We start from the raw sequence: 24,242 nt of genomic DNA on the forward strand, positions 1-24,242 counted from the left end.
TCTGAGTGCAGTGCTTTCATGTTTTTGAAATACTTGCATGCGTTCTCTGTTGGATCAACAAATGATTTCTATAAAAATAAACTTTTCTCAATATTGTTTTCTGAAATCTCTGAGGGTGGGGCTGCATCAGAAGCAAAAGTATAAAACACGTATCATTGTTTCTTGCACCACAGAAGTATAGTGGAAGTTTTATTCATTATTTTGGACAATCGTGTTTTTTTTAATTGCACGCCACACTGCTTGTGATACTAATAGACATTACTATTGATGCTAGTGCTCCTGATACACTGCCCTAAAGCAAAATAAATTTATCTATTAAAGAAGTCACTGGTGTCTAGTGGCTAGACTTGTAGATTGGGAGACTGAACTTGAGGAGGCCTGGCCTAATTAATCACTTTATGTTCGATGCAGTCCCAAATCAGGATACACCTAAGCACCTTCTTAAACTCACACTTAACTTTAAGTCCCACTGAAGTCAATGGAAATTAAGCACATACTTAAATATTTTCTTGAGCAAGGATGCATCTCTATATTGGGCCTAAGATAAATCAGAAATAATGTTTAGAAGTATAAAAATGGGAGTTGAATCTAAAGAATAAGATGTTTACCCTGAGGATGAACCACTCAATAATCAGACATAGGGAAAACTGCAGTAGTACAGTCCTCTTCATTTCACCATATGCCAGTAAGATTGGCATAACTTTGTGTAAATAATGATATCATCATCTCAAATGTAAGAACATGTTACTGAACAAAGAATGTCTCTTTTATGAAGGGATTTTATTACTGACCTATTTGAAACATTTGTTTATACAAGCAGAGATTTGTCTGGAAAGTAAACGATTATAACATTTCAAAAATACATTCCAGCAGGAAACAAAAAGGTAAAAAAAAAAAAAGCATCAGAAAAATGTTTATGAGAATGTTATTAAAATTATAACAACTTTTCATTTTTAACTTCTACTTTGTCATGAATAGTGGAGGCAGTCTGTGTAGCTGTTAAACCACAAGACTGGGAATCAGGAATCCTGCAGTTTGAGTGTTGGCCTCTGCAAATGATGCAGTAGCAGTGAAATTCTCTTCTGTGCTAAGAATTGCGATTTGAAGTGGGACTTAAATGGCTCATGGAGCTTCTGATAGCCCTCTGGACAGGGGAGAATTTTACCCTGTGTGACTTCAGGACAATTGTGTGTATCTGTTTAAATAAGTAATTAATGTCTGGAAAGTGCTCTTCATTTATATAGCATATTTTTTCAGATCTCAAAGTTATTATTATAGCTTTCTTTAATGTTTCTTCATTATTTTGTCAGAGTACTCTTTGAAAGATAAAAGGTAAACAAAAGTAAACTAGGGTGGAAAACACAGACACGCACAATATCCCACTTCCCCTTCTCCTAAAGCACTGTGTTTTTAGCACCCCACTCAAAAATCTCCAACATGGAAAAGAAAAAACACTAGGTGTTAGTATCCTGAGAAATGGAGCAAACAAAAACCCTGAATGAAAAAAATGGCCCAAATTGGCATAAGTCAGCAATGACCCCGCTTTGGAATTAGGCATCTAAGGAGTTTTTTGTAAGAAGCCAGGGTGGTGGAGAGGGAGGAGGAGGAGGACCTCCCTCGTAACTTTTTGTCAGGGATCTGCCACTCCCACATAAAGAGTCACTGGGTGCAGAGAGAGAGAGGGAAAACATGTTAGCATCAGAATGACTCTCTAGCCTAGTGGTAAGAGCATTGTCTCAGGATATTGGAGATGCAGGAGTCCAGCCCCTCTGCTCCAATGTGGAACAGCTTCCACAGGAGCAATTGAGGGTGCCCTACATCAGACTATCCAATAACCCAGAGGTTAGGGTTTCACCTGAGAGTTGACAGATCCGTTCCCCTCTTGTGGACAGGTAATGTGACACACTGAATAACCTAACCACTGGAATAAAAGTTATGGGAGGTTCTCCTCTTCCTCACTCCCCAGCTGTTCTGTGTGAACCTCTGAGCATGCTGATTAGATAGGATCCCAAACACATATTAGGCAGCCAAAGCCTATCTTCCTGAGTTTGTGAATTGCTCTGGGGCTCAGGCAGGAGACAGGCATCTGGATACCTAGCGTAAGACACCTGAGGCAGAAACATAGGCACCCAGGAAACTTTTTACTGCAAAAACGTAGGTGCTGAGTGAGTTCAGGTGCCTTCACGCTTCAGCAGGATTTTCATGAATTAGAGCCTAAAACTGGGATTTAAATGCCTAACCCCAGAGTTTGGTGCCTAAGTACCTTTGTGAATCTAGACCCCTGATACTATAATGATCGGTGCCCCTATAAAACAATAGCATCAAACAGATGCCAAAACCAGGGGATAACTTGGAAGGAGGACTATAGAAGAAAGGTACAAGAGTATGCATGGTAAAGTATGCGGTCCCACTGCAAATCCACACCCAATCAGTTTACACTTGCGCTTTCCTCAAAGTTACTCATTTTTTAACACCAACCAAATGCCAAAAACCACTGAGTTACTTTACCACTTTCTGAACATACTGTCTGAACATGCAATTTACACTACAATGACCATCACTGCTCAACTGAGCCAATACGCATTGACTTTTGTACTCTCACCAAGTTATCTTGAGGGCTCAAATGCCACTTATGTGCATTAAAAAAAACTAGCAACATAGTTCAATTATGTTAAGTTCTTGACCAGAAAAGCTGAGTTGCTTATTGAGACGTTTCAGATACATGGCTCACTGTAACAAAAGTAAAAACTTATTTTACACTGGTATCTTGCATGCTTTTGGTGCTAATAAAAATAAGATATAAAACGAAATGCTGCCAGCATGACGCTGCAGAAATGTGTTTCCCTGGGTTATGATTTAATCCATAACTGTAGTAACGTAGATCACAATTGGCTCATTTCTCATCATAACCAACCCTGGATTATTCAGAGGCTGCTATGAATGGCCTTAATGGGGGGAGGGATAGCTCAGTGGTTTGAGCATTGGCCTGCTACACCCACGGTTGTGACTTCAACCCTTGAGGGGGCCATTTAGGGATCTGGGGCAAAAATTGGGGATTGGCCCTGCTTTGAGCAACGGGTTGGATTAGATGACCTCCTGAGGTCCCTTCCAACCCTGATATTCTATTCTATGATTCTATAAAACCAAGTGGGTGGAAACAGTTCCATTTATTACTTGGTAAAACATCAAGATCCTTGCCCTCCTATGTGGAAACCCCCTTACCATTTTCCAGGTGAAACTGAAATCCAGTCCTAAGGGTGAAGTGGTTTGAAGAAGGATAACTTAAGTGCACTTCCCCCTTCAAGACTTGGCTGCTGCTTCCTCTGAGTCAGAAGGATCCTCTTTCTTCCCTTTGCAGCAAGTGGTTTCCTGTTTCCTCCCCTCTAGTGTGTCTTCCTGAGACCCGACCTTAGATCAGTGGGAACTGTATCTTCCTGATGCTTAAAGCTCTGCAAGGGGAAAGAGCGTTTCAATCTCAGAGGTGAAATTTACCACTAAAAGGCAGTGTCACAACATGCCAATTTCCTGTGCTTTGATATGGCCCCATTGGTCACTGAATTAAGCAAGCCCCAATGCTACAGGCATTATTGGCTGAAGCCCCTTGAGATGAAATTGAACTCACTTCGGTAACATTAAAGCAATGTAGGGAAAAGGCTGCATTTCTATGTGAGTGCATTTCACAGGACGTTAAAGCTGCCTTCACATTTAATAAAGTGCTGCTTCCACACGTCCTAGGAGAGGCAATCAGAGTGATTTGGGCTCAGCAGGCAAACAAAGCAAAACAGTGATTTGGAGGGGAAAAAGATTTCTCCTGCAACACTTGCAGGCAGCCCAGACTCCTGAGCCCCTCTCACAGGCTGGCCTAGAGTTGAAGATCACAAAAGGTAAGACACTGGAAGAAAAGTGACTTGTCACAACAATTGTGTGCATGTTTGGAGCGATTAAAAAGTACCAGTGGAGCCAATGGCAACTCACACCAGCTGAAGCTCTACCACTTGGATGCACGAGTCTAGGAAATGCATCCAGTTTCTTTGGTTTAATGGCTGAGATGCAAGCTCCTGAAAAAGACACTGGGAGCTAAAACTAGCCAGCAGAAACAACTTTCACACATTACTCTCAAATGAATGGAGAGAGTGATAGCAACCACCTTCATCTCTCAGAAAGGAGTAGGGGTTAGCCTTCTCCTACTCAAGCCGTCTTGAATGCTCTCTTCAAGTAGTGTGATGATATCTGATCCTCACATATACTTCCCCTCTATCAAATGCATTTTGTCTGTGGCAAGAGGACTCGTTTAGGGTTATTTATATGTAGAAGAAACACAGGTAGTGAAAGCAAATGCACACATTTGGGGATAAGATGATTCTCTCCTCCCCATTAAGACCATCCACAATTTAGGATTTATGGTTTCCAGGGCAATTGACCTATTTTGAGGGAAAGGAAATAGAGACCACCACCATTTACCAAGCCTCCCCCCTCATATTTAACCAACTGTGCACCTCTTCCTATGCAGATCCTTAAGAAAAGGAGACATATCAGTTTATATGCATATAATTTTTTATGACAAGTGTACATCCATTTGGGACATCACGTTGTAGAGTTAACAAGTTAGTGTTACTTAAACTCAACTTCAGATGGTTCTTCATTTAGAGCAGAGGTAGGGAGAAATTTATCAGTAAATGCCAAGTGTTTTTTTTAAGTTATTTATTTCACTTCCAGATGGACAATTCATAGACTTGGGAAGATATAAAACCAGTGTGTACAAAATGTGTCACAATAGCAGACTAGAGATCATGCAGCACCTTTAGAAAAAATTAAAATTCTGGAATATGTACAGTTAAGTGCCACACTGAATATTTACAACACAGTAATTTACTGCAATTAGTCACTGAAAGTTTCTTAAAGAAACAAGCTTCATATTCCAGCTGTAGGAAGGGGAAATAGAGTACTTAGCGTAACTTCCAAATCTGTATATCCTTAGAGATGAACTGCCAAAAAACAAACAATGCACTGCCCAGAAACCTCCAAAGTCCATCATATGTAGTGAGGAGTGGTGTTCAATGTCTTTGACAAGTATGCAGTCTGGAAGAGTTGGTGGTTGCATAATCTCTTTGTAGCCGACAGGACAGACCTTCTCCACAGTAGCATCGCTGGAATATCTCCAGGCCATGAGAGCCTTTCCTTCGGTGTTTGGTGCATACTTGGCCTTCCTTAAGGACAGGTTTACAGATCTTGGACCAGAAGTGCCGTGCACAGCACAATCCAGCAGCACAGTCGGAAGAGCGGAGGCAGGTGGTACTTTCCTGACCTTTGAAAGGAGAAAGTGATTAAAAGCCTGTGGTAAATTGGCTGGATTGCAGGAGAGTCTAACAGCAAAGACTTGAACAAACAATTGCAGTATGGAGGCAGACTTTGTCTAGGGCTTGTCAGAAAGTAGTTGAGGGGGAGAGAGCCACAGACAAGCAGCTGGATGGCTGCATTTAGCCTCACTGCTTCCTCAGGTGGTATTTCTGGCAGACACCCCAGTTGCGCTGTGCCTCAGTTAAAATGCCTTTTACAGATGGGTTTAGTATACTGCAGGAATAAGGGGAAGCCTAAGCAATGTTTGCGGCTAACCCACCCCCACCTAGTTACACTTGCTAGTGGAAGAGCCACCAGGCCCCCTTACCTTTCAGGTGGTGCAGCTGGGATGGGGATGTGGTCCTTTTGGGATGCAAGTCCGGGATTCCATGGTCAGGACTGAAGCTCTCGATGATGGTCTCCTCCATCTCCCCGGGGAGAAAGTGACCTTGCTCAGATGGCACACACATCCCTGAGCGGGGAAACAGGGCAGGAATCAGCACAGCCTGGGTAACACACCAGGGCCCTGCTGGAGGCTGCCACGCCAGCAGGGTACCCCGCCGGTGCGCAGCTATCGGGTAGGCGGGTGCTCCCCGCAGTAGCGCAGACACACGGCCCTTGGGACCCACCTGAGACTAGCTATTGCACCTGCAGCCGGGCCGGGGCCGGGGCCAGCCTCCCCGCCCCTCCAACAGCACGGCAGGGCCGCGCACCCCACCCCGCTGCTCACCGTTATTGCAGTAGTTGCCCGGGCAGCACATGGCATGGCGCAGGCAGCGCTTCCGGCGTTTCCTGCAGGCGAGGCAGAGCGGGACTGCGGAGCCGGCCCCGCGCGGGGCGCCGGAGCAGAACTCGTCCGGGGCGCAGTCCTCGTCCTCTGAGCACGTGAAAGGCTGCAAGGGAGACACAGCGCTACTGAGCGGGCTCACCGCGCGGGGGGGCAGAGGAGCCCCTGGCGCCCCGCTCACGGGCCGCTCACCTACCTGGTGGGTCTCGACGGCCTGGTGCTTGTTGCCCGCCTCGAGCAGGGCAGAGTCTGCGGGCGCGGCACTGGCGAAGGAGCCCCCCTGCCCGGCGGCGCCGCCTGGGAGCAGGTTCTTGATGGCGTTGGAGTTGAGGAGGCTGGAGCCGAACCCGGCACTCGACGCCGACGCTGCCCAGGGGTAGCAACAGCACAAAGCGGCCGCCAGCGCCACACATAGGCGGGCCGCGCCCTCCGCGCACAGCAGCATCTTCCAGGCGGCAGCGAGCTGAAGCCGGCGGGGTCAGATCCGGCCCGCACGAGGTAAGGGACCCGCGCGGTAGCTGTACGCTTGGTGGGCTGGGGCGCCGCTGCCGAGCGCAAGCCCGCGGTGGCGCAGAGAGATGTTCCGCACAGCTGCCCGCCACTGGTAGTTACCTGCCTGCCTGTTGCTGCCTTTATACTGGCTCGTGGTCCCGCCCCTACGGGGTGAGGGGGGAGGGCGCCACAGGCAAAGATGAGATTTCAAAGCGAGCTTGGGGGTTGCGCTGCTGCCCCCCACCCCCAAGGCTTCCTCATTGGCCGAGTCCCAAGAGGGGGATTTCGCAATCGCCGCCGTGAAAATTATCAACGACTTCCCAGGCAGCTGGTGCTGCCACAAGGCTCTTCGCGGCCGGGAGCCCAGAGCAACGTCTCCCGCTGAGCTGCGGGCACGGAGGGCTGCCTGTTTTGTGGGAATCGCGTACACTTTGTGACTGAAATCCCTCCTTTTAAAACATGTTGTCACACGGCGCCGAACCCCCACCCTCCCTCGGGGCCGCTGGGTGTCGCCTGTGCTCGGGGTCAGCTGCCCAGGCCACGTTCCCAGCCCCCCCAGTGTGGACTTTTGTGTATTCAGGGGGGAAGCCGAACATTACTCGGCTCTGTTACGTGTGAGGGTGGCATTTAACGAGGCGCAATCGTTTTCCCGGAGGGTGCTGTTTGAGTTGGCGTTTTTCACTGTATATAATCTTCTTTGAACAAAACAAAACACACCTAATTTCCACATCAAACGCTGCGTAAGAATGGAGGCCACGCTTTCTAATTATCCTTTGATGGGATATTTAGAGGGAGCCTGGCATCTGTTAGTTGCAAATTAGTTCAAGGATGGTTTGTCCTGTACAAATGTAGGAAGGCGAGGTAGAGTCCGAAGCTGTCAAGTCGCCATTTCAAGAGGTGTGTTTTAACTTTATTCAAATGCTTTCCTCAACTGGCAGCATTTGCCCCCTCAGTGTAATGGGAGACGCTGGTTAAACATACAACGGAGATCAAAGGCTGGTGCAGCGCCAAGCTGCCGAAAACAGTGTGCCAAATTAATTATCTGGTCGAAGCCTCCTAAAACAAACCTAGGTTGATTAGCACGTAGTGATAAGGCGCGGCTGCCGGTCCTTTTAACTGTCTTTTAGGCACTGGGAAGCACTAATAGTTCATAACTTTGTGACACATAAGTTAAAGGGGTATTCTGACTCGGGAGTGCAAAGGGACGAAGTTACAAAATAAGCCTTTGCTGTAAAGAGGTGACTTAGCATCCCCGCCTGGGGACGGGGCGACTTGACTATTCGCGCTCCCCCCGCTCTAGCCGGATGTCAAACAGCCGCAGCAGCAAGTGGTTGTATATTGTTCCTACGATTTGGCCAGGATTTCATAACAATGGCTCTTGAGCGAGCCTGCCTCGCCCCCTCTGGTTTTGGGGGGCGTTGCGCATTTTAGAGGCCTGGATTGTGAGGTTTTCACCTGCCAGACAGGTTTTGAGCTACCAAAGCAGCCCCTTTCCGCTCTTAATGGGATAGTAGCGCTGTTTGGTGCTTTAAAAACACATTGCATCATCCCACTGCGGCATATGCAAGCGGTGGTCTGGATTTGTAGCCTTAACTCGCACATTGACTTCAAAGGGACTGTTCAGTGATCTAGGGTTACTACTGTAATTAGAGGCAGGATCGGGCCTTGTAGTGTGAGGTTAAACTTTCCAGGCAAGCTTATCTCGGCTAATAGGAAATAAACAAAGGCTTGGCATAGCTCATTAGGGCTTTGCCATGAGGAATAAAATCTGTTTGAACAGGAGGGCCATGTCTGACGACCACTTTTTTGCAAATGTTGTTGTAGCTGTGTGGGTCCCTGGCTATGAGCGAGACAAGGTGGGTGAGGGAGTATCTTCTATTGGACCAAGAAGGTGCAAGAGACAAGTTTTGGCGTATACACACATATTACACAGAGCCCTTCTTCAGCTCTGGGTTTTGGTGTCTAACTGCCTATGTGGCAGGTTATGTATTGTTTTATAATGGCGCACCTAGGGAAACCATGGTGCTGAGGTCTGAAAAGATGTGACTCACCTCTGTATAGGTTAGGCGGGCTCCCACTGCAGGACTCAGTTAATGTGGACTATTAGCTGCTGTATTAGTCAACATTGTTAGCTGAGCCCTTTAGGAACCTTTAAGGCCTCGAACAGTAAAATCAGTTCCCAAGAAAACACAGAGTTATCACTTTATTCCCAGCATCATTTATGCCCGGCCCTGGCTGCGCGCTCTCACCCATTAAAAGGCGGGTATTCCCGCCTCTCTGCTCTCATTTAGCGCAGTATTTCCCTGGGGCCAGCCTGCCGCACTTCCCATAAGACTCCCAGCCCTGTGGCTCCGCAGGGCTGTAACAATTGGCTCCAAATCAAGCCAGTCAGCCCCTCGGTTACCTAAAAGCAGAGCTCGCCGCTCGGGCTGCCCAGCACGTGCTCCAGAAGAGGCGCGCTGGGTACCTAGGAGCGCTGGAAGCGAGCGGGCTGCGCTGCACAGGCTCCGGCCATGGGCTTGAACGTCAGCAACGTGCCCGGCTAATCTCCCCCCACTCGCGCTTCCTTAATACGGAACTGTGCCAGCCTCCACGTTGCGCAGCGCTGCAGGGTCGGCGCCGTGCCAGCCTGCACGTTACACACAGCCTAGAGCAGCCCCCCCACCCCCCGCATGGCGCCGTGTCCGCTGCGATTGGGCACGGGCCAGTGGCCCCCCCGGCCCCGTGTGTCTCCTCCCGCCCTGAGGGCGGGGCTGGTTCGCAGCCCTCTGGGCCCCGCGGGCTGGGGCTGCGGGGGGACCCGGCTTGCCGGGCTCCCCGCACCACGCCGCGTCCGGCTCACTGGCTCGGCAGCTGACAGGACTCAACGCCGTCCCTGGGGCCGGGGCTGTGTTTGCTCAGCGTGTCAAGCGAAGCTTGCTGAGCGCTCGCTTTGATAAGCGGAGATCAAAGGCGCCGGGGATCCCAGGTCTTAATCAGCCGTGAGCCTGGATGGCGAGGCCCCAAACAGTCCGTTCGCTGGGGTTTGCGCAGCCACTGTGCTCAGCAGCACAGCCTGGGGCAGCGTCTGTCTGGCCGCAAATCCATTCACACGACAGTGCGCGCTGTTGGCTTGCAGTGCGAGTCTCCGGCCGGCCGCCCGGCCGGCCAAAGAGCCCCACAGCCCTCTGCCTGCATGAGACGGGAAGGGGCGGATTGGCTTGAAGCGTTTCCTGGGGACTTGCGGGGCCTTGTCCGGCAGGGGACAGTGAAAAGTAACGCGCTCAGCGCCCTCCTGTGGTCGCTCAGGGTCAGTTTGCAAAGCACCTACAAAAGGCTGGGCCGGGCCGGATTAACCTTTTGGGGGCCCGGCGCCAAACATCGTTGTGGGCTCCCATATAGTGAGCCCGACGGCACCACTGGTGTCATGGGACTGCTGGGATGGGGATGAAAACATTTATTCAAAAACAAAGTAAGATATTTGAAGCTATGGTTGATTGAAACCTCCACCCAGCCCACAGAGAACAAAGTGGGCAATCAGTATACCCAGAATATTCTTGATTTTGGTTTACTTGTGTCGGAGGGCTTTTGTCTTTTTTGTTTTTTTGTAAATGCTCAGGGCCTGCTTGGGGACCTGAACACAAGTCTTCACTTAGCACAGTTATGAGCCATATAAAGCCTGGATGTAGCAGTCAGTGGAGTTGCACCTGCATCTCCCCACCACTTCCTCTACCTACAGTTATGTTTCGCAAATACATTTTTTGAAAGCTGGATTTTCTACTTTGATGCAGTAATGTTTAAATATTAAAAAAATAGTTTCTTTAGTCTATTTCTCCCTTTGCCTCACCATCCCTCATGACTTTAAACAGAAGAGTTACTGTGCTGGAGTGTGAGGAGGAAAATTGCTGGTGCCTGTCTTTTGCAGGGAGAAAGGGTCAGACAGCAGACAGGTACACACACACTTACAATTTACCAACACAATCCAGCCTTAAGCCCCTACCCCAACTTTCACACCTGGGCTCTCCCCATGCCTCCTACTGTCCTCCCACACACAATTAACCCCCACTTTCAAACAAGGGCTCTCCTTAATCACCCTGCTATTGTCAACCCCCCACTTTCACCCCAGGGCTGTCTCCCTCCCTTCTACTGCCCCCCGCGCCCTGAGCCAACCCCACCTTCAGCCCAGACTCCCCTCCGTCTGCCCCTCCACACCCAACCCCCATCTTCACACCCTGCTTCTCCTACCCCCTTCCCAAGGAGTCACCGCTGGCTCGCCCGTCGCACTTGGACTTGCCCCACAACTGCCCCTTGCCCCCAAACTGCGCTCTGTCCCTCCCCGGAGTGCAGGGGAGAAGTTTCTGGGCATTCTCAGTGGCAGGGGGTGGTGGCAGCCAGCCCCACTGTCACCACCCCCCGGCTCTGAGGGACACAGAGAACCAGCCTCCCCCACACTGCCCCCCAGTGGCGGCTGAGGAGACACACACACACACACACACCCCTGGGCTGAAGCTGCAGGGTCAAGACGGTGCCCAGGAGCCCACGGCTGGGCATCAGGGTTACTGGGGGCCACATGCTGGGAGTCACAGCACTGCTGCTGCTACCCTGGAGAGCGGGGGAGACTCGGAGGTGGGGGGGGGGTGAGGAGCTCGTGCCCCATGGGGAGGGCGGTGTGGCAGGATCAGCACCCTAGCACCGGGAACCCTCTCCCTGCACCATTTCCTTTTTTTTTTTTCCTTTGGTCCATTCCTGCCACTCACTTCAACTGGGGCAGCTCACAGGATGGTGTTGGGCATTATGGGACTACTAGTGTTGCTGGCAGCGCAGGTCCAAGGGCCCCGGTGGAAGGCAGCTTCACGCGAACTACAGCTCCGAGCACACCTTGCAGCACATTGCTTGGCTTGGCCAGGGCTGGATTAACCCTTTGTGGGCCTCCAAATAGTCATTATGGGCCCCTTCCAAATGTGGGCCTGGCGCTATTGTAAACCCGGTACGGACACTGGGGGCATCTCCACTCTAAAATTTGAGTATTACCTCACTAAACAACAATACACCTTGAAAGCATTTGAAACAATAGGAGGAATGATCTTAAATTGTTAGTCAGGCATTTCCACCCAATAGAGGGAGGAATGAGGAAAAAATAATGTAGCTAAATCTGATAATTTTGTAGGGGAAGCCTGGCAGACAGTTATAACAAACTAGTCAGCTGAAACTATCATCAGCATGACAATGGTTTTGAAAGTAAAATGAGGCCAAAAAATACTGCAGCTGGTTACCTGGGACCCTCTTTGTGTGGCTCTTGTCCAGTTGCTGGAGGTTAGGCATTCTCTAATGAGTTGGGATTGAGAGTTCCTAAGTAACAAGGAGACTTTATTACCATAATTCATTCCATTGGCAGAGAAGGAGAAAGAATCCAATATAGAACTTGAGAACCACAAGGGCTGGGGAAATTAGGGATTTAAATACTTACTGTTCTGCGCTATAATCCATAAACTCTGTCTTGAGGATAGCAGCAATAATGTTATGGATCTAGTAATTGTGGGTTCCATTCCTCAGAACAGTACTGCACATGGTTTCTCCTGACACTAACGTACAGGACTTGGGGATAGTACCTAACTTTCCAGAGTATCTCCAGAAATGTGAAGGCTCAGGACCTTTGGTACACAGGAGGTTTTTCATAAGCTTCACATAATGACAACTTTCCTGAGGGGAAAAAAGAGGAGCTAGGTAGTGAAAAACCACTTTCTATAACTATTCCTCATGGGATAGTTGTCTCCTCTATCCAGAGTGAATTTCGATCTGAGATCCCTTTTTCCCCCTATCAGTAGGCAGATTGTAGAAGAGTAGAAAAGTGCTTGCATTTGGGTGATTAACTGATGGCATTTAATTTGTGTGAATATAAGAGAATAGATTTTTTTACTGAGAATTTATTTTGCTTCTGAAACTTGAACTTGGAAAACCATGCAATAATATTGCTCAAGAGTGGCATTGTTGCTATAATGTAAGTCTCTTAGGGCCTGACTCCACTCCTATTAAAGTCAACTGCAAAATTCCTCTTGATTTCATCTGAAGCTAGATGGGCTTTATTATGGGAATTACTCCAAGCTATAAAAAGGAGCGACATCTTTAATGTGATGCAGGCAGATGTCTGTTAAAACAGAATGATATATCACAATGGTGGTGGCATAAAATGCATTAGTGGCTGTGGGTGGGAGGCTCCAGCAGGTATTTATTTTCCTTCCACCTGGCCAATTTACTTAATTCATTCTCATTCCTTTGAACAGACTTTCTCTATTTACAGGGAGTGCAGTTTATTCATTTTGTTCATTTCCTTCACTAAGGTTAGATAAAAATATCATTAAACTATCATCAGCATGAAAATGGTATTAAAAGATTGTTTTGAAAGTAAAATGAGGTTAAAAAAATACTGCAACTATACCATCTTCATCAAAGCTTTGTAGATCATAAATGCTAATTCCCTTAAGGCTTGGGTGTTTACTTCAGAAGATACAACCCTTTAATTAGAACTACAGTATTGACCACCCACATACAGTGTTATTGATACTCTTGTTACCTTGTGCTCGGGTATTGTCAGATCTTGTAAGCAAAGCAGGATCAGGCCAGGTCAGTAATTGGATGGGCATCCTTCAAAGAACACATCAGGTGTTGCAGGAAGTGGTGTAGGCAAGACACTTCTCTTTGAATCAGTGATGAAACATTGTTGGAGCATGGTGTTTTAGGTATTGTGCCGCTGTTTCTCAGATGAGATGTGAAACCATGATCTTTACATTTGTATAGTCATTAGAGAACCCATGACTTCATGTTATTTTTAGCATAGAATAGCTAACATCAGCTCTGGCCAAAATCTGATTCTGGTAACTATGTGATTACACTAAATTATCTTTGTAATTTTCAACTGAATTCATCTTTACATTTCCTAAACTGTTACTGTAAAGCAGCTGTTGCATTCTATGTCAGATGTGGCTGCATGTCAGTAGTGCATGAAGTGATCCCTGTGTACAGTATCTCTTTTCTAGCCTATAGGACTGTTGGGGTACTTCATTAATTTTGTAAATTACTTGAGCTATTTAGATCCTTTCAAATAGGGCCATTTTTATCTGTCTACAAACTGCAACATTTGTAATAACCAGATCCTGAAAACAGTTATGATATTTTCTCAGTATCTCCCCATATATCAAGTTTCAAGGGGGGCTTTCCTTACTGGGGGGCTGAAGGATAGTTTCTCTTACTTGGATCTTTATTTCACTTCCTTCAGTATTTGCTGCAAAGCATTTAAGCATCTGCTTGACTTTTATTTCAGTGGGATTTACACAGATGCTTAAATGAGTTGCTCAATAGGGAAGGGCAGCTATTGTACACATTGAGCTTTTAGCACACAAACTCAGGCCCTAATCTTGCTATTTTGCAAGATCCACATTTACTACTGAGATGATGAGATCAGGCAGTAACTCCTCATATCCTGAGCACAGTGGCATTGGAACAGTTTATATAGTGGGGGTGCTGAAAGCCATTGAACAAAACTGTAAATCCTGTATATGATGGAAACAACTTCAAGACAGGGGGTGCTGCTGTTCCAGCACCCCTGACTCAGCATTGCAGAACTCATGTGGCTTTCTAATTACAAAGCTGAGACCTACATTACAGCGTTGTCTGTGGGTAGGCTTGAAGTAATCCACATTTTCCTGGCATATTGTCCACGGTTGGTCAGTCACTATCTCTAGACATGACAGGGATAAGGGATAGCCATAACAGACTACTTTTTGTTTTATCGTCATCCATCTGTTTTCATTTTCGTAGCACATGTACTATTTATGGTCAAACAGTATTCTTCGGGATTCAGTTTACTTTTTTTGGAAGTATATTTGTTTTCAGTATGCATGTTACATATATATTTATGTAAACAGAGAAACACAGATATAACAGTAGAGGTACATAATTCTTTTACAACCTCTAATAATTGTACACACACATAAATAGATGGTACCATAAATACATTCAAGTATGCCATCTAACATATCTGTGATATTCAAATGAAACATCACACTTCAGTCACCATGGAAATCTCGCCTCTTCAGCATGGTCACCTTGTGTCTGTTTTAGATAAGGACATGACTGCATTAATGCTTTAAGAGTACTCAGTCTAGAAGTACTTTCTAACAATTGTTAGATCATGTGTCAGCATGTATCATCATAAAATATAATAAAATATGATTAGATTCTGATTTGAAGTACAACTTGTACAAAACTAGAAATCTGACATCGCAGAGCACATCAAAACAATGTTCAAAAGTAATTATTTTTATTTCAACTCTATAAAGTATACAACAGGCACTCAGCAATTACAGTTGCAGGGAAAATACAGAGCAAAACAAAAGCAGTTAAGTTTATGAAAAAAAGTTCTTAAATCTACATCAAAAGAGTGCAACTGGTCAATGACCATTTGATGACAGACATTGTATTTTGACAAACAAAAAACTCTTTCATGTAGAATCCATTGTAAGAAGAAAACCAAAGAATTATAGCCATAAGAATACAAAAGAAACAACCAGTGTAAAAACAGCATACATTGGAATAAGTATGGTAGGCAACTCTGAATGAAATTTCCCTTTGCTAGTAAAGCCTGAAACATTTGAGAAATTGTCAAAGTCTCAGTACTATGTCTGTTTATGTAGTAGACAGTTATGGAAGAAGAGAACTAATAACATACTTTCAATATTTAGCTTTCTAGGTGTGTTGAGAGCTTGCCTCAGAAATGATTTGCATATACAAGAGCTCATATAAAGCACTGATCCTGTTTTGTTGAGTGGTGCAACAAGATATTTCTTTTGTAGTCATTGGTTTCACGTTGAGATGTGATTTTGTTTGGTGTAAATTACAGTTAATTGCTAATCATTTGTCTGTGTGGAACATTTGTAATGGAGTGTATAAAATACGATATGTTAGAACTTTACTGCACTATAGTTTTTTAAATCTGCACAGCTTAGCAAAACAGGAATACCTGTATACAGACTGATAGTATGTCATATATTAATTTGACCTGCACGTACATTTATACATTTCACAGAAATGACGCTGTATCTCATTAACAGATTCACAGCTCTGGTACATTTAACAGAAATAAGAGAACAACTTCATCATTTCTGTAATTCTTCAATATTATATAATAAAGGCTTATAAATTGTTAGCAGAAAGAACTGTAAAACGCAGCAAGCTAAGAAAGGACAACATTTTGAGGTGTGTTTGTCTTTGTCATGCAGCATAACACCAAATTTGTATTTTTATAGGATGCCATGAATTTAAGGCACTTGCAACAATGCCAAATAGCTAGGTCATGTTCTAAACTATGGAACAGATGAATAAGAGTACAGTTGACAAAGTTCAATAATACTGACAATTATGACATTAATTCAAGTTTACTTTGATCTAAAACATTACATTACAAATAAGAAAAATGAAGTAATAATGCCATGGAACTCCAAATAAAAAGTTATATGAGTACCACAAAATATCAACACGAAGAATATCTATTTACATAAATATTTGCTTATGGTCCTATTGTTAAATAAGAGGGTTTTTTTATGAATAATGCAGCAGTGTAATGAGCTACAGATCATCTGTATCTTATGAACCCAATGCTAACACACTTGTTTTAAATATGGTAGCTGATTTCTCCTTATGTAAATACATCATCTTTCCATACATGATAAAGGAGGCATAAAGAAAAAAAGGCAAGTGGAAATACTGAGGCAATCAATTTATGTGAATGTATATATGTAAATCAAATATATTAATTATAAATGAAGGGGTTATTCATATACATATGATAATTTAAGTTATTTAAAATATACTTGGTAAAGAAGATGAAAGTTGAGTGAAGATTTATATCAAAATAAATTTGTATTAATACACAGCATGCCATAGGATTCGGATATTATTGTATGTGGCACAAGGACAAAACTGATAGGAACAAACAAAAGTAATTGATAACAAGCTCATTTTGAAACATTCTTCCTGTATTGTTTTCAGTTCACCCAAAAAATATTGTGATGCTCTTTTCTCTTGGCAATTCTTCAGTTCATTGTAACTGATAGTTGAATCCCAAGTACTCATACCATAATGACTATTTAAAATTGAGAGAGATGATAAACTCTTGTTCTTCATGTCCTTATGTATAACAAGAAAGTCAGTTAACAAATTAAACAAGTTTCACTGTCCAATATGGCCACATCACTCCATGTCAGACAATGGGGGTGAAGGGATCCAGTTTTAATGCTGAAATAAGGTGAATACACTTTTTTTTTCACTAAGATGACTATGAGACTGTTTTAGCCCTAGTATCTAGTGTCTGCTTTCGGACAGTATTTTAAATCCCTAAGTTAAATGTTTAAAATTAAGTATATGGTATACTTGTTGTATACAAATAGTTCCTGGTAGATGTAATTATTATTATTTTTATGATTGCTTCAGAGTGTACAAACCTTAATGCAATGCCACACATGATTAATGAATAGCAGAAGTAATTTGCAGTTATGTTGTGCTGCTGATATTGCCTCATCCTACTATATGTAACTGTAAAAATAAATTAAATAGGTTAGTTAAAGGAAACTGCGGTAAGTGAGGCTTTCTAGTCTGCTGGCAAATTGTAGACATGATGTTGGTATGTTTATTATTCTACTTTGACAATGTTATCCTTAAAATGCTTTATTAAACCAATGTATGTCCTTATGACTATGAAAACCTGCTAAAATGTATTCATGGTAGGCATTCTATTATTGATAAATCCCCTACTATTTGCTTCTTCTGTATTTAAAGGTAAAGACAAAAATGCCAAAAATCTTCACAGGGGCCTGCTCCTGTTGAAGTCAGTAGTTGAAACTTCTATTGATTTCAATGGGATAAGATCAGATCCTAAATTTCCATGCTTTGAAAAATCATGTATGCTATTAATATGCTTTATGTATTAGGACACGTACAGTGGTCACCACAAAAAACTAACATCTGCTAACTGTTACCGCACAGTGTTATTTGGGATTACCATAGTCTTCCCGTAAATTTAGAACAGGAGATATCCATAATAACTGTGTGCTACCAAATGTGGGAAATGTTGATCTTTTAACGGCTTCAATACATATATAATGTAACAACAAATTAAGTCACATATTTTGACTCTATAACATGGTATAATCAGATGTGGCATCATATGCTGCTCCAATGAATATAATGGGGCCCTGGTAAAATCTATTGCAAATTCTGAAAACTAATGCCTCTTATAAGTGTGAGGGGGTAAACTTACATTCAATCTAACACATCTCTGATTAGCTGGCAAATAAGGTGTGATTTTTTTTCTCACATCATTGTAAATCAGGATTGACTCCACTGATGTCCTGGAGTTACAGTGATGTAAAAGCAGTTGAAGTGAGAAAAGAATTCAGGCCTATAGTATCCTTTTCCCTTGTCTTTTTTATAGCAGTTTGTGGTGGCTTAATTCTATAGCCATTGCAGCACCTCAGTATAATCACTGAAGTGTCTGTGTACTGCAAATATACATGCCAGCAGATCTCTCACAAATACAGTAGACCTGTGTTGCTCTCACATTAGTTTTCCACTTATGTGGTCTGCCATCAGAATCCCATCCATTACTCCAGGCAGAGTATTAGGATTCATTGTTATAATACTGTGTTGTAACTGAAAACGTTGGTTTAGTTACATTTTGAAATATAGTGCTAAAAATACAGCCAGGTCATCTGCAAACTGCCCTCGGTATTGATATATTGTTAAAGAAGCAGGAAAAGTAAGAATACTATGATGGCTCCCAAATACTGCAGAGTAAAAGCAGAGAAGATGCAAATGTGGAGACTTAAAGGATTCTCTGTTTTTAGAGCATCACTAAAGATGATGTCTCTTGCTACATATCTCTGAAATGCTTATTGACTGTTGAACATTTATATTCACAGATGAAAGACGTACATAGCACCTATACAGTATGTTACGGGTCTTAGATTTTCCTCCTTGGGCTCTAAAAGCTAAGGGTTATTTTAAGATCAGTCTTTATTTCTAATAATTAATAAGACCAGTCGGTTGTTGTCATTCTATTTCTAGGACCATTATTTAAGCACAGTTTTTTAATATGTAGAATGAATAATAATGATTTTTTCATGCAAATATTTATTGTACCAAAAGGAAAAAAAAAGTTTGTTACATCATGTTCTCGGTTGTACGCGAAAACCGACGCATACCTGCCTTAACAGTTCTCAACAGAATCTGTAGCAGTTGTGCTTTTGTTGTATCAGTTTAAAAAATCTGTCAGAAAGAGAAAGGAAAGGTAACATTCAGTCTTGTCATGAACACTGCTTGAAAAAAGGACAACTTTTAGCACTGCTTTGACATGAACTCATTGACCAATTGTTTTGTGGTCCTCCTTTGTATTCACAGTGGTCTGCAGTAAAAGACCCTACAAACTCACTCTGAAGTGTGGGAGTACCCCACATTCTGTACCATAGATAACTATAGTACATAATAAGTTACTATTTGATCCTACTGATAATTCTAGCTGTAAAATACTGGCTTTAAGTGTATCTTACACTATTATCTTTCAAATTATAATTAGAGCATAGCAAGATAATTGCAGTGATAGAAAACATATTTCTTTACTGGTGAAAAGGCTTGCTTCAGGACCACCATGTCAACTGCTATTTTAAGTTCAAACATAAAACGTGAAGAGCACTATTGTCATCTAAGCAATAAGTCCTAATGCCACTGTAGTTACTGTAGCAGCATCAATCAAGGCATCATGGTGACCCCGAGCACTAATCCTCCCCAATTCCTTCAGTTTTGCTGGCAGCCGTGTCTCAGGAAGCTGTCTTCAGCAAGGCAGAAGCAGGTAAGAGAAATACATTAAAAGTCTATATCCCATCCTGAGTTGTCATCAGGTGGCGGTTCATCATTGTCCTCAGGGAAACTGTCGAAATTGCTTGTGTCTGTCGGAGATGCAACCTATCAAATGAACAGTTAATGTGTTTACATCAGTTGCTTTTGATTTTAACAAAACCTTTGTTTAGGGACCTTTAGGAAGACCATTTTCCTATCTCAAAACAATGCTCTTTCAACATCATTCACTAAACTAACACATTTTATCTGTGGAAAAGCTCACTAGTTAAATATGACTAGTAAAAGCTCTCAAAGAAAAGGGAGAGCAAATACATTTGTCCCTTGGCAATATTGTCATCTAAAAGCTACCACTGTTAGGGTATTTATTTAGGTTTTTTTAGAAATGTATAACAAAAATTAAAAAGTGACTATGCTGATGTCTATGTGCATTTGATGTAATTAAAAAACTATGGTGGTGCAAAAAAATCCAGTGGTTTCCTCAGATGAAGAAAATAACCAAAGATGTAACATCAAATAAGACCCCCAGAGTACTCCACACCCATAAAAACAAAGCATATCAACAGTGTCCAACCACTCCCACAAATACCAGTTATTATCATTCTCCTCCCATACAAAAAATCTAGTGTAAAAAGATGGACCTTGCAGCATGCTCTGTATGCCAACAGACAGGCCAATTTTAAACCACAGAGGGGGTGAATTATAAAGGTCAGGGCCCACCAAAGAAGTTCACAATGACAGCTCCCCTTCTTTTATAGGAAAGGAGAGCCATTTTAAGTAGCTCAACTGATGCAGTTGAGGTGGTATGGCATAGGGAGAGGGGTTGTCTCTCAATAGGGCAGGTTCCAAGCTATTTCTAAAGCAAAGCCAATACTTGTACTCTGTTTGGAAAATAAGAGGTAGCCAATACAGATCCCAAGGCACTGTGCTCCCAAAAGATTGCGTGCTAAGCAGGCTACCACATTTTGCACCAGCATCAATTTCCAGGTTGATTGAAAGTTAGGGTTGCCAACCCTTCAGGATTGGCCTGGAGTTTCCAGGAATTCAAGATTAATTTTTAATTAGAGATTATCTCATGCGAAGAAATCTCCAGGAATACGTAGCATCTGGAGGGTGCATTGCCACAATCTAAGGGCTACAACAGAAGGGATATAGTTGAGTTCTGGATGGCATAATGTCCTCTTGAAGGAGGCTGTTATTGAATGGCACACAGACATCTTAACTGGATGAAAGGGTTCAACCCAAAATTAATAAGTGCCCCTCATTTGCATCAATACTTATTAGCTCCTTAATATATCTTGGAAGGAATTATGATCCTTAAAAAATATATGTCTGACTCTTCTGAAAGATATGTGAACAGTTTAATTGAAGACTGTGGAATGCATTGTTTTACAGTACAGTAAAATTTTTTGTTGGCAACAGTCTTTCATAGGGGACTGCCTGCGATAAGTGATGAACATAACAAGCCCCGTCATGGAGCATCATATCGACAGTGACCTCCCTTGCAGTGCAACTAGTAACTGTTAAAGACACATTGTCAAGTCAGATTTAGCACAAATATATATACACATTTTACATAAGCAAATATTTACAAAACTGTAGAAATGTTTCTATTAAATTAAAAATCCAATAGAAACATTTTTAAACACAAACACTTCCTTGTGTTTCCACCTAAACTTTGCAGCATTCTGCTAGTAGTGCACATAAGCCCAAATATGAAATAAATAGATATTGACAAACAAGTGAAATTGACCAGTTTGTTTTCATTGGCCATACTGAGAGAAAGTGAACAAACAGAATGAACAGCAGATTTTTTAAAAAGAAGAATCAGTTTTAATATCTGTTACTGTCTTTAAGAAGTAAATAAATAGAATACAGGCTTTAACAGGGTTCAAAAAAGAACTAGATAAATTCATGTAGGATAGGTCCATCAGTGGCTATTAGCCAGGATGGGCAGGGATGGTGTCCCTAGCCTCTGTTTGCCAGAAGCTGGGAATGGGCAACAGGACATGGATCACTTGATGATTACCTGTTCTGTTCATTCCCTCTGGGCACCTGGCATTGGCAATGTCGGAAGACAGGATACTGGGCGAGATGGACCTTTGGTCTGACCCAGTATGGCCGTTCTTATGTTCATAAATATTATTTTAAACATTACTGGCAGTGCCCCTTACTCTGAACCTTTTTTGGGGGGTACAGACTCCTTTCAGTCACTGAGTGACTGCATCTTCCCCATCTCATACAGAGAGGGGGAGGCACAGGATTCTTCTGTTCTGTCACAGTTAAGAGAAGGAACAACTTCTGAAGTAGGGTCATACAGCCTTGTACAATGATCATGACATCTGCTGATGTACCTGTGCTGCCCAACTCTGTGGGTGAAGTGATTAGCAAAGTGCAATTAAATAAGATTGTTAAATTTCACTGTGATGCTGATGTTGTTGAAGATGAAGAATGGGAAAAGGATTAAATTGAATATTCAGTTTCTCTTCAGGCTCTGTGGGTAAAGAGCTCCCAGAAAGGCATCAGCCTAAGAGCTCTGCTGTAAAACGAAACTAACTTGTGTTGTAGCCTGTTTTCTCTCGAGTCCTTTCCCAGTTAACTGTAACGGACTTGTCTACAAGTTCTTTACATAGTATATGATGGCTGAAAAAAGGAGAAGAGGCATAAAGAGGGATGGAAGGGGAAATAGTGCATAGAGGAAAGCCCAAAAGAAGAGAAGAGCAAAAAGAAAGAAAAAAAGACAGAACAGAGAGAAAAAAGATAGGAAATATTGAGAGATCAAAAACCCTGTGGTGCAGAAGGAGAAGAGGCAAAGAGAAAGAAGAACTCATTAGTGACAGGCTCACCCCACTTCAGCTGCTGGAAAGAACATTTAATCACAGGGCCTCCCGATGAAGACTCAGCCACAAGACAAAATGTATTTGACATTAATAAAAGAAAATCTGTCATAAGTGATCTATTTTTTACTGGTCTTTGGTAAGTATCTTCAGACAAGTTTCGCTGCGTGCTACTATTACCTTTACTAAGGTATAGGTATACTGGAACTTTACACAAATGACACAGAGGAAACCATTCCTGATTGACTGGCAAGGACAAAAGTAAGAAGTGTACTTACACTTGGTACTATAGGAGGTGTCAATGTACCTTTTCTTAACCCTTCCCAGTTAAAGCCCTCAAACCATCTAGAAAGGGGATAATGTTAGGACAAATCAAGATGTTAGATATACAGCTCAAATATCACTGTAACACACATAACATGATTCAAATAGCTTAAAACAGATTTTTAATTCCTACATGCAGTTTCTTCAGATCATCTGATTTATAGTCATCATAATTTTTCTGTTGATTTTATGAAATACATTTTTGAAGTTTTTCTTTATGCAAACCAAAATATGCGCAGAAATCTCATGGTGATGTAAAGGGTGGCGCAAGTTACACATGACTTGAAAAGTGCACTAGGTGACATCCTCCTGACTGCTAAGGGCGTGACCTAGCCAGTCTTCACTACAGGTGTCCTGACAGCTTCTTCTTACTTCCTGCAGGGTCTTTGTGGGTCCCACACTCCCAAAGTTCTTTATTCAGATCCTCTGAGCCAGACTGTAGCTCAGGCTGCAGGCCTGCACAGATTATAAGGGAAAGTAGCACAGCACTGTCCCCAGGCCTTTGTGTGGCCTCCACAGACCTTAGGTCAGGTTGCATAGGAGTAAGGGGTTGCTCAAACAGTTAAGCAGAGAGTGGGTAGAGTCTTGGCTCCACCACCCAAAATAGTGGCCAGCACAGCTAAACTGATTGGGGATGAGGTGGGGGAGAACTGTCTACGGGGCTACCCTCTTGGAGCAAGGCGGAAGCAGTGAAGGACTCATACCACTTTCACAGGGCAGAGTGGAAAGGCACATTTTTTCCTTCCAATAGATGCTGGCACTCCATGCTCTGTTTTACCTGCTATTGATATGTCAAGCAGAGTGGAGACTGCGCCCATGACTGAACTACTGAGACCAAGAAGAGCAAGTGAAATATCAGTCAGAGGCTCTATACTATCAGTGCCAATGGAATAGGATCAACAGGAACTATAGGCTTAACCACAGGGGCAGAGGCATAGTTAAAAAGCAAAAGATGTCTTTGGAAACTGGTGGCATATACAAGGGGGTTAAAAATAAATTGATGGTGACTTAATTTTCCATATTGCAAAATGCCATTTGGATGCAAATTTAAGGAAGAAAGCTCTTTCACTTAACATACCACCCTATTTGCCATGTAAGGAAGGCTAGAATAGACTCCAAAATATGAAAAGACTGCTGACATAATGTAAAATAACCTAACATCCAAAGAACCAGTTAGAAGAGAAATGTTATCAGAAGTGTTTTGTGTCTGAAATGAACAATTTTTCCATATGAAAGTAATTAATTGATAGTTGTGAAACACACTTACTTGTGCTTTTGGATATCTTTTACTCCATTTTTCAAGTTCCCTAACCTTTCTGATGGATTGTCCCTATAAAGAGAGTGACAAAGTTGTTTAATAATGTTTTTTCAGAAAGACATATTTCTTTACTCATAAGATAAAGGTTATTGTATTTAAAGTATTTACCTGCATAGTTTTTTAATTAAATTAGCAGCATTTTTGGCAATCTTCTTTGGAAATTCAATCATGTCAATCCCCCTTAATATGATGTTATAGGTCTTCATGGGATCTGGGCCTGAGAAAGGTGGACTTTAGGAAGTGGGAGGAGGGTGGAAAGTGAAAG

General features: G+C 43.1%; 2 protein-coding genes across 6 annotated transcripts in view; both read right to left on the reverse strand.

Moving 5' to 3' along the window:
- Window positions 1-3,241: 3,241 nt before the first annotated feature.
- On the reverse strand, window positions 3,242-6,840 carry DKK1 (dickkopf Wnt signaling pathway inhibitor 1). 2 transcript variants are annotated; one of them, XM_074959005.1, is made up of 5 exons: window positions 6,321-6,840; window positions 6,068-6,230; window positions 5,666-5,809; window positions 5,129-5,305; window positions 3,242-3,449 (listed from the first exon to the last, which is right to left on the reverse strand). In XM_074959005.1, the coding sequence occupies exons 1-5, from the start codon at window positions 6,567-6,569 to the stop codon at window positions 3,442-3,444; spliced, it is 741 nt and encodes a 246-aa protein (XP_074815106.1). In that variant the 5' UTR covers window positions 6,570-6,840; the 3' UTR covers window positions 3,242-3,441. The 2 variants fall into 2 exon arrangements, with proteins under 2 accessions (XP_074815106.1, XP_074815104.1); XM_074959003.1 differs by lacking the exon at window positions 3,242-3,449 and having other exon boundaries at window positions 4,725-5,305; window positions 6,321-6,838.
- Window positions 6,841-17,730: 10,890 nt separating this feature from the next.
- PRKG1 (protein kinase cGMP-dependent 1) overlaps window positions 17,731-24,242 on the reverse strand; it is an 860,241-nt gene continuing 853,729 nt past the window's right edge. For all 4 annotated transcript variants that reach the window (XM_074959000.1, XM_074958999.1, XM_074959001.1 and 1 more), the window contains exons 15-18: window positions 24,086-24,208; window positions 23,927-23,989; window positions 22,614-22,680; window positions 17,731-19,606 (exon numbers count right to left, since the gene is read on the reverse strand). In XM_074959000.1, the coding sequence (XP_074815101.1) occupies window positions 19,508-19,606; window positions 22,614-22,680; window positions 23,927-23,989; window positions 24,086-24,208 (352 nt within the window). In that variant the 3' untranslated portion in view covers window positions 17,731-19,507. The remainder of the gene's footprint in view (window positions 19,607-22,613; window positions 22,681-23,926; window positions 23,990-24,085; window positions 24,209-24,242) is intronic.

The sequence above is a fragment of the Natator depressus genome, chromosome 7 (assembly GCF_965152275.1).
Source record: "Natator depressus isolate rNatDep1 chromosome 7, rNatDep2.hap1, whole genome shotgun sequence".
Lineage (NCBI taxonomy): Eukaryota > Metazoa > Chordata > Testudines > Cheloniidae > Natator > Natator depressus.